The sequence below is a fragment of the Silene latifolia genome, chromosome 1, assembly GCF_048544455.1.
Source record: "Silene latifolia isolate original U9 population chromosome 1, ASM4854445v1, whole genome shotgun sequence".
NCBI lineage: Eukaryota > Viridiplantae > Streptophyta > Magnoliopsida > Caryophyllales > Caryophyllaceae > Silene > Silene latifolia.
Genome location: NC_133526.1, coordinates 52,630,174 through 52,640,802, shown reverse-complemented (window position 1 = coordinate 52,640,802; position 10,629 = coordinate 52,630,174). Strand labels below are relative to the sequence as shown.

Below are 10,629 nucleotides of genomic sequence, written 5' to 3'. Positions count from 1 at the left end.
AAAAGCATTCACTTGTTCATTTGTTCCCCTACATTCACTTTGGTCATGTCCCAAAGTTCCACAATTCTCACATATCCCACTTGGGATTGATGAAGATGCCGTCATGGCATTAACATGATGCTTTGGTGATTTTGAGGCATCTTCAAGTCTAGCCATAGCTTTTTCAAACTTCAAATTGATGGTATCAATGTGAGCACTAAGTTGAGCACCCAATTGAGTAATGGAGTCCACTTCATGCTTTCCTCCTCTAGTAGCCTTGCGAGGTCTACTATATTGTGAGTTATGGACCGCCATTTCCTCAATCTTGTTCCAAGTTTGATTGTCGTCAACTTCGGTGAACATTCCATTTGATCCCATGTTGAGAATGTTTCTTGAGTCTTCATAAAGACCGTTCCAAAATTGTTGAACCAAGAACCACTCGCTAAGTCCATGGTGAGGACATGAGCGACAAATTCCTTTGAATCGCTCCCAAGCTTCATACAAAGATTCTTCATCTCTTTGCTTAAAGCCCGTAATTTGAGCTCTTAGCATGTTAGTCTTTTCCGGTGGATAGAACTTTTTGTAGAAAGCTAGAGCCAATTTCTTCCAAGAATCAATTCCAAGAGTAGCCTTATCAAGGCTTTTCAACCATTGTTTCGCGGTGCCAATTAGAGAAAAATGAAATAAGACCCATCGAATTTGGTCTTGAGTTACACCGGTTTGAGAAATCGCATCACAATAGTCATAAAAAGTCTCCATATGAGAATGAGGGTCTTCACTAGACATCCCCCCAAATTGGCTTCTTTCGACTAATTGGATAAATGCGGATTTGGCAATAAAATTTCCGGTTAAATGTTGTGGAGTGGGAGTACCATTGGGTAGGTTCTCCTCGGTGGGTACGGAATGTGATGAAAATTTAGGCATTGTGGGTTGATTTTGTGTTGGGTTCTCCTCACCTTCTCTTGCAAAAGGGTTGATGAACTCAATAGTGTTTGTTTGAATAACCTCACCATTACCTCTCAAAGTTCCTCTAGCAAGTCTTCTATTGTTTGTCAAAGTCCTTTCAATTTCGTGATCAAAGGGTAACAAGTTACCTTGTGACCTTCTAGACATGCAAAATATCAAACAACTCGAAAATGATTAGAACAAACCTTGAGGAGTTTTACTTCCCCAAGGCAAAGAAAGACACAACTAATAACAATCTAAGAAAATCTAAATCAAGTTAACACCGTCCCCGGCAACGGCGCCATTTTTGGTCGGGTTCCCTCGACGGGGTTTAGTTTTCGGCACTTGTCGTGAGGAGCACCTAGACCAAAACACAATTTATAACTCTACCAACAAGTCTTACAATTAGTAAAGAGGCAAGTAAAGGTCGGATCCCAAGGGACGGGAATTGAGATGAGATTTTCTATTGCAACTAGTGGTGTCTAAGGGTGTCACAATTTGGGGTTTGATGTAGAAGATCACTAAACTAAATAGCAATGAAAGTAAACAAGCAAGATGATTAAAAGGGATGTAAACAATTGATAAAAGGCACTAGGGTGTCATGGGGTCATAGGGGATTCATGGGAATTGATCATACAAACACATTCTCAAATTATAAGCAAGCAATTATTGTTGTGATGGATCAAGTTGGTTTATATCTTACAATCCTAGGAAAGTTTGGGTCCCGGAGCCGAATCGATTAGATTGTACAACACCTACAAGTCGACTTAATCTTCCCTACTCAACAACATGCATGGTCTAATGAGACTCGAGTTGGTTTATGTCTTACAAGTCTCATTGAAAAGATAGGTGATGGGTAAAAAAATGCAAGGATTCATAGGCTCGCATTTCATCAAACATAACATGTGCATGAGTTGAGATCACAACAAGCAAGCAAATAAACTATGAAAGCATATTAATTTAAGCATGAATCATCCCCCATGTTGGTTTCCCCTAATTACCCATTAACCCTAGCTAAGGAAACTACTCACTCATTATCATGTTGAACATGCTAGCAAGGTTGTCAATCATACCAACAAAGTGAAACATGATGAATAAATGAAGATGATTAACAATAATTAAAAAGGGATTAAGAGAATACCTACTAATGATTCCAATAATAAAGCAAAGAATAATAGAAGTACTTGATGCTTGATTGGAAGGTTGTCAATCTCCCAATAATAACCCAAATAATCTTCAATTACCCAAAATAAAGGATGAACAAAAGAGAGATTAAGGAAATGAAACTTGTATTAAAACTTGATTAAATGTTGATTACAAGATTAAAGAGAGTTTTGATTGATATTAACTACACTAAAGATTGCTAAGAAGAACATTCTCTTCTAATTAGACTAATGGGGTATTTATAGTGGGGATTAGGTACATGAATTAGGGTTAACTAAGGGCTTAAATGATGATTAAGACCCTTGTTGAGGAATCGCCGGTCTCGAGGGAGACTCCGGTCTCTAGGGAGACTCCGGTCTTTAGAAAAATATGCGCATCCTTCCTTGAAGCTTGTAGAAGACGAAATGGCTGTAAGGGAATCCGGGCGTCCAGGGCACGGGACGGGCGGATTTGGGTGATTCTGGACGGGCGTCCAGATGGGGAAGACGGGCGGATTTGGGGCGTTTTGGACGGGCGTCCACAAGGGAAGACGCTCGGATTGTGGGTGCTGGACGGGCGTCTTGTGGACAATCCGCTCGGATTGTCTTACAACTTCTTTTCTTCTTCTTTTCTTCCTTTTTCTTCATAGAATCCTCGAGGATTTCCTCGGGGATGCAAGGATATTTTCTCATCATTGCCCATCTACTATAGTATGTACAAAGGCCTTCTAATCTTGTCTCTCCTTGATGCTTGTTCATTAAATTCAATCAATTTAGCTTCATTTTGCCATGAAAATGCAAGGTTTGCACTCCTTTCCTACCAAGGACACAAAACCTCAAAGAATATGCAAAACAAAGGACTAAAGACAATAAATGACCCGAATATGCACTAAAAAGCATTGGAACAAGGCTAATTCGGGGACTAAATGTGCTTAAATTATGGTCACATCACCAGCCGGATAGCATACAATGTGGATACTACGTTTGTCGGTTCATGTTGGAGGTTATTATGCGAAGATATATCCTTATTCCAGAAAAGGTTAGTAATTTAATAATATGTTTATTACTTTTTTTAAATTAGAGCTGATGTTGTCTTGCTTGCTACTATACCATGATGTTGCTATGCTGAATGATGTATGTTGTTACACTAATGAACAACACTAATGCTGCTGTCAATCAATAATGTCTTATCTTTGTTTTTTCCGCAGTATGTAATCAACGCGCCACAAGTACCTGAGTACAAAAAGCACCAAATAGACGAGGTAAGGGACTTGTTGGGCAAATACGTCTTAGAACATTGCAATGGAGACTAAATGCATGATACTTAGAGCTTAGATCAGCTTAGTAAATTTTTTGTTGAAGTTAGGGAATGATCTTTGTAGATAGAGCTAGGGGGATGCACAGTTTTAGGAATCTTAGTTCATGTAAAGTGATCAAATTGTTAGTATGAATTAATCTGAAAGTGAAACAAATTGTAAGTATGATGTTGCTGTTGTGGTTGAATTGTATCTATTGAGTTCTGATGAACCGAGCTGTGATTTATGCAGGATTTTGAATGGCATGAAACAAATTTAATTTTAAAAAAAATTACGAAAAAGTAATAAAAACGGTTACTAAAAAAACCCGTTGTAAATACCTTTTCACAAATACCCGCGCATAATATTCAACAACATGTTTGAAAAGAAGAACCGTTGTAAATACCTTTCACAAATACCCGCGCATAATATTCAACAACAGGTTTTAAAAGAAGAACCGTTGTTACTAACAATTTCAACAACGGTTATGTTCCGTATACCCGTTGTTAAATGTCTTCACAATTTTGGTGGGAAAGATACAACAATGGTTTTTTATATTATAACCGTTGTTATATCTTTCCCACCAAAATTTTGTCAAACTTTACACAACGACTTACTCGCAACAACAACGGCTTTTAACCGTTGTGAATAATTTCCACAACGGTTTTAGTAAATAACCTAACCGTTGTAAATACCTTTTATAACGGCCGCTTTAACAACGTCCGCTTTTTGTTTTAACAACGGTTTTTACCCGTTGTTATAGCCTGTATCTGTAGTAGTGATAGAAAAAAAATAAAATAAAACGTAAAGCCCTTTAGAATTCTCACACACATTTACGTTTTGTCTCACTGCCTAACCTTCATCCCTTCAATTCAATTTTATTTTTCCCCTTTCCCTAGTGAAACCCTAACTCTCTCCACCAATATCGCCTTCACCTCCTCCACTCCGGTGACACTCCTCCGCCAGGGACATCGCCTCCGACCCTCTCACGCATAATCGTCCCTCTTTCTCCTTCTAATTCAACCACTGTACTCATCGATTTCGCCTATATTCAACTTGTTCCTTCGTCTCCTTCGATCACTATTGATCTGTTTTGTTCTCTTCAATTGGTAAGTTTTCATTATTCTTTTTCTCTTTTATTTTTCATTTTCAGTAAAAGTAAACCCTAACTTCAGTTTGAGGTTATGTAATTGATTTTTTTACATTTAATTTTTTTTTTGAATTGGATTAGTATTAGTATTGGTTTATCTATACAATGGAAACTAGTTTAGGACCCGTGCAAGTTGCACGGGTATGTATTAGAGGAGAATTTGATAGAGAAATTTGCACAGTACTCTGACAACGTTTACTTGTATGGGTATGTATTAGAGGAGAATTTGATAGAGAAAGTTGCACAGTACTCTGACAATGTTAATGTAGTATAGCATTGTTATCGGATTTTGAAAATTTGTATTACATGGTTATTTGATTAATTTATTCAATGATAATTAGTTTTCGAAGGCGTAAAGTTAAGTGGACGTCATCAAATGCAAACCAAAATATTATCTACTTCGACCGACAAATGCAATCTATAGTCTTATCAAAAGATAGTTCCTGAAAAAACTTTTAAAAATTCATGAATTCTCATTTCAAACGAAAATTTCCGTCTTAATTTAAGACTGGTCAAGTATACCACTCGTATAGATAAGTTAAAAACAAAATTTGAAGATATTATGAAAAGACTTGTCTTACATGTGCAAGTCATAATGTCGTATATTATTTGACTCGTTTGAACTTAACACGGATATATGGTTGTAAGAGAGACATATAGTTTAAATAGATTATAATTATTAAAAGAAAAAAAATAGAAACACACATGACACACCGTCTGACTAACTATATCACTTTCTCTAACAATCCTAAATTTCTCTATCTCACTCGTTACATTCCCAGATCCCCTTTTCTTTAATCATCAATTCATCAGTAAGAAATCTCAATCTCCTACAAAATTTGGTATCAATATATCAAATTAATCTCAAATCAACATTCTCAGATCTAAAACACCCAAAAATCTCACATACAATCCCAAATTTTATTTTAATGAAGAGTGTAATTTCCATTTTAATTAGTAACAAACGATCTTATCCCGGGTACTAAGTAGCAGTTGCTTAAGCTTCGCAGAAGGAGAAAATAGAGAAGATACTCAGGTATTATTGTCTGATTATCAATGGTAGAATCAAAGTTTGATTACTTTTGGTATATATATGATTGTGATGAACTGAGTAATTGATCAAAATTGCTTATCAAATCGAGATCGTTGATTTGGTTGTTTAAAATCTTTCCAGATTTCAATAATGTTAATCCGTGTACCTGTCTTATGTTGAATTATTGGTGAAATTTCAAGTTGATGCACATGCATGTGTATTTTTCAGTGTAGGATAGTGTCCTTGTTTCTTGTCTGTTTTATCTCTTTAGTATATTCATAAGTGAAAATCGTTAAACTAAATAAAAAGCTCACTAAGTTTATTAAGAAAGAAAATAATGTAAATTACATCAGTCTCTATAGATTCTCAAACACTTCTTTGTACACTACATTTTCAGTAGTGCTAAGAGTGCGGCTATCATGGTCGCATATTAGAATTTTTTGTCCCTTTTTGCTAGTGACTCTAGAGATTGCAACATAAAGTTGACCATGACTAAAAAACGGCCTTGGAAGATACAATCCAACATGCGAAAGTGACTGTCCTTGACTTTTGTTTATAGTCATCGCATAGCAAACCATCACCGGAAATTGTCTGCGCTGAAAATTTATAGGTAGTGTACTGTTAGCAGATGGGGTTAAACTCATTCGTGGAATGAGAACCTTGTGGCCTATGTTGGTCCCGGTGATAACAGTGGCTTGGATTATATGGTTTCCGAGTTGGTTGACTACCAATATAATTCCATTGCATAACCCAGCTGACTGATCAAGGTTTCTCATGAGCATAATCGGGGTGCCAATCTTTAATGCTATTTTGTGATTTGGAAGACCAGAGCATCTAATGGAGTTCAGGAACTCAGTGGAGTACAACTCTTCTTGATTACTCGCATATCCCTCGGCTTTGCTAATGCTATCAGAACTCAAGTAATCTTTCATATCCACGGTCATCTTCGATAAAACATAATCATTGACCTTCGCAACTATTTCGTTTGTAGGGGCTAGAATTGCCCTCTCTTTAAAGTACTTTGATACCCACATATTTTCATGAAGGGATGGATATGTGCTCTCAACAATTGCCTCTATAGGATCATTCGCCTCCTTTATTAGAAGGTCATCTTTTATGGGTATAATAGCTTCTCCATCATTGCATTCTCCGGCATTGCCATCCCAAACATTCAGTATCCAATCTGAAAACTCTTTTACCTCATTCGCACTTGAGCTCGAGCTAGTTGATTGGAGTCGCATGTTTTTTGTGAGCTTCAACATTGTACATGAATTCCACAGATATGAGGAGTTTAATGCGGCATGCACAATATCTTGTCTACTTCCTTTGGGGACAACAGGCAGGATTTGTCGAAAATCTCCTCCAAATACAACCACTTTACCACCAAATGGTTGGTCAGCACATTGCGGATTGTGAAAGCGCATTACATCTCTCAAACTTCTGTCCAAAGCTTTGACACAAAATTTGTTGGTCATTGGAGCTTCATCCCAAATTATAAGCTTCGTCTTAATCAGAATCTGGTGTTATACCGCCACAAAAAGAGTCTTCATCCACATTCAGAGGTATGCCAAACCTAGAATGTGCGGTTACCCCTCCTGGTAACAACAATGCTGCGATTCCACTTAAAGCAACTGGCAGTACTTTCTCGCCCCTGGAATGAATTGCGGCACATAGTATTTTCCAACGTCTTGCCAGTTCCACCATGACCGTAAATGAAGAAAAGACCCCCTTGGTCGTTAGCAACAGTAGTCATGATGAGATCGTAAACGTTCCTTTGCTCATCTGTTAAGCATGGTAGGAGTTTAGATAATTCTTCTGCCAAACACTTCTTATCGTAGCGAAGCTCTTCCGCTATAAGCCTGTTACCACTTTCTCTGATGAAATTTTCACTTGGCACAGTCATTGATGGAAACTTCTCCAAGCTACTTCCGTTTTTCTGGAGTAAGTTCTCAATTTTAATCAATGTGTAATTTTTGAGATCCTCTTCAGTAAGTTGCGAATCTGATAAGAATAGAAAAATATGGTTGCGCATTTTAGCTTTAAAAAAAGTAAAAATAAAAGGCAAGTGTTTAACCGCTTTGGAAGAGAGCATCCTTAAATCTATATTGATAATTAAGGTACTACCTGGTATTTGGAAAAACCTTCGCTGTCTGTGCAGGATGTCGTCTGATAATAGCCGCCATGTTTTTTCCCATACCTCCTCTGGTCTTGAACTCTTGATACACTCCCAGAAGTTAAGAGTGTCACGAAAAGACTTCTTAAGTAGGTTGCTGATCCCCACCGACTTGCCTCTTCGATGCCATCAATATACTCTTTGTCGTCGTCAAGTAAACCCCGCGCATAACACGCATTTCTGAAAGAGTTGTACGGGATGCCATCAACCCTCCTTATATCTTCATAACATGTAGGACCTCGAACGTGGTTTAACAAAGTCCTAAAATAGTATCGCTCACCTGATCCAGGGGAAGCGTGATATATTCTACCAATGGAGTAGCCTTTTTGACGTGGTTTCCACTCGCGCAATTTAGCTTTCCAGACAAACTTCTCTGGGAACTCAGCGTAGGTTAGATTCTTAGCTTCATCATATTTCTTATTGCATTCCATCCATGATGCAAACATGGATTCGTCAATAGAACGCTTATCCAATATGGCATCGAGTGAGTCTGACTCGTTGTACACAACACTTTGCTCCCCTGGGAGATGGAAGTTCAGTCTTTCAACCGATGGTGTTCGATAATATATATCAAACCCAAAATTCCTCCAAGCTTCTTGACATGCTAAAATGTAACGGCAATCATAATATATCTTGATCTCATCCACATCTTCTGAATCACCGGCAGAGACAGCCACAGTAACGCGATCATTACCTTTGTTTATATATTTAAACATATACTTAATGGATCTTGATTGATTGCACCATTCAACATTTATATGTGCGTGGTATTTTAGAAGCAGAGTAGGATTTTATGGGATGACATATTGAAGGAAAAGTAGATCTATATACTCAACATATTCATATATATTTCATGTTAATTTGTCATAAAATTAAATGGTGATCTTATGCATGCAAACTATAATCAATATAAAGAAGAAATCTTTATCTTACATTGGAATATTGGTTTATTTGGGCACAAGAGAGATCTCCTTCTCTCTTGTTCTTGTGCTTTCCTCAATGGAAGAACTAAGATCCAAGTATAGGATCTCTCCCAAAGTATAATACCCAAGGCACACTCTTAATAAAATTAATATTATGTATACTAGAACAATATTAATTTAGTGATAAAATTGACCCAAAATATTTGGTTTTGGTCTCCTAAAACCGGTTAGGAGAAGGAGAGGAAGGAAGGAGAAATATTTTATCTCTCTAAAATATTTTGATGAATGAATGAATGAATGAATGAATGAATGAATGAATATGTCACACTTTTATTTTTGGTGTATATTAGGTAAAATAAGAGGAAAAACCAAAGTGGTTTTTCTCCTCAAAAAACCGGGTGGAAGAGGGGATTAGAGGGAGCCAATGCATGCTTGAGTTTGTCTTCACAATGACAACTAGTTTGCATGGCTAGTTTAGTAGGGGAATGATTATGTTCACCACTAACATAATCAACACAATTTCACCCTAATACTCCCCTTAATTTCGGCATATATGGGTAAAATGGAATCCATTTTATTTTTTTCAATTTGTCAATATGTCACATGTCACATGTCACATAAAATTGTTATGTATTTTTAACATATTAAAAATCAACGTGTTAATAAAAATACGTCATATACAAAAATTGACTTAGTAATTCATAATTACTTGTACCAAAATATTTTACCAACTTATAAATCACAACAACTTGTATTTATAATAATTCATTCAATTTCAATTGTTTCTTTAAACAATAATTTCATCTGAGTAATGAAACAATTCGGTTACTCAGACCGTATCAAATTTCAATGAGACACGTAAATATTACTTCCAAAATCGTCCATCAATTTTAAATAATTTAATTGACTCGTAACGTTATACGATCAATTAATTGATCAATTAAGAGTGTTGCCCTTTAGGTATGACCTAGGGGATCAACTGATCACCACCGTCGCACGACAGTAATGTCAAACTCTAGTCAGCCAATCATTACCGATATGTGTGGACCGGTTGACAGTAAAATATTACTTCCCAATTGTATTCTTTATAATGAGACTTAAACATGTGATCATCATGATCAACAGTTGTGATCGCATTATTGTCGGAGGACACATATTCCAACAATCTCCCACTTGTCCTCGACAAGTGTGCGTCACCAATTCTCTTGTCCTATTACTATCTCCCACTCAATGCAAGGTGTCTTTCAGGCCGTACTTGCAAGTGATCATATCGAGAGTGGTTTCCTCGATCTGGAGAATAACTGATTGACCGGATTTATCTATCATAGATACCTTCCGAGCGTGGCCACGCATTTCCAGTTCATTACTCCTCGAGTGGCCCTGAGATATTGTTATAACCCTGACTAGGGGTGGACAATTTCTATCGCACTCATTCCCTTCATCTAGCCACAGCCATCATAACCCAAAATATGCCCTTTTGACCCCATTTACGAAGGTCGTAGTAACACAAATCAAAGTTAATCTGAAACTGTGCCATCTTAGGCGAATAGTCTTTAGTCAAAAGAATCGACTCATTTGAATACTATAGCAGCTCTCGCCACGACCAGGCTATATAAATTTGCCAGAACTCTATAAGCGATCATAAGGCCCGACAAAATGTTCCTAACAGTCCGCCTATGTGATCGACTAGTCATTCTCATATGACTTTATGGCACTTGAACTTGCCATCAATCGCATCACACTCTAGTCACTTCGAGACGTCACCTCATGTAAGTAACTATGGGCAAATACAATGCTAATCCGTGTTCACTTAAACGGGGTTCAATTGTCTCTACAACCCGTTGGATGTAACAAAGTATAAGGTGAGTTAATAATAACTCAAACGACAAATGTCGACATCACACTCGGGTAGTCAATACCATATTACAACCTTGTGATGCATATCGTAAGTGTGTAAACACTTGTTGATTGCAATAGAAGTTTAACATG

General features: G+C 37.1%; 2 protein-coding genes and 1 non-coding gene across 3 annotated transcripts; 1 reads left to right on the top strand and 2 right to left on the bottom strand.

Annotated features, from left to right (window-relative positions):
- Positions 1 to 424: 424 nt before the first annotated feature.
- LOC141618602 (small nucleolar RNA R71) lies at positions 425 to 531 on the top strand. The gene has a single exon (XR_012531441.1). It is a non-coding gene; the product is annotated as a small nucleolar RNA R71 (small nucleolar RNA).
- A 5,369-nt stretch (positions 532 to 5,900) lies between these two features.
- Positions 5,901 to 7,019, bottom strand: LOC141646777 (uncharacterized). Its single transcript, XM_074454724.1, has one exon. It carries the CDS (start codon positions 7,017 to 7,019, stop codon positions 5,901 to 5,903), a length of 1,119 nt encoding a protein of 372 aa, XP_074310825.1.
- Positions 7,020 to 7,117: 98 nt separating this feature from the next.
- Positions 7,118 to 8,433, bottom strand: LOC141646766 (uncharacterized). Its single transcript, XM_074454711.1, has 2 exons — positions 7,686 to 8,433; positions 7,118 to 7,545 (listed from the first exon to the last, which is right to left on the bottom strand). Exons 1-2 carry the CDS (start codon positions 8,431 to 8,433, stop codon positions 7,118 to 7,120), a joined length of 1,176 nt encoding a protein of 391 aa, XP_074310812.1.
- Positions 8,434 to 10,629: the final 2,196 nt, after the last annotated feature.

Excerpts from the sequence above, each read along its gene's own strand:
- LOC141646766 (XM_074454711.1), bottom strand. The coding sequence starts at position 8,433 with ATGTTTAAATATATAAACAAAGGTAATGATCGCGTTACTGTGGCTGTC. Across the intron at positions 7,546-7,685 it reads ATCCTGCACAGACAGCGAAG|ATTCGCAACTTACTGAAGAG; the intron begins GTTTTTCCAAAT and ends TATTCTTATCAG.
- LOC141646777 (XM_074454724.1), bottom strand. The coding sequence starts at position 7,019 with ATGACCAACAAATTTTGTGTCAAAGCTTTGGACAGAAGTTTGAGAGAT.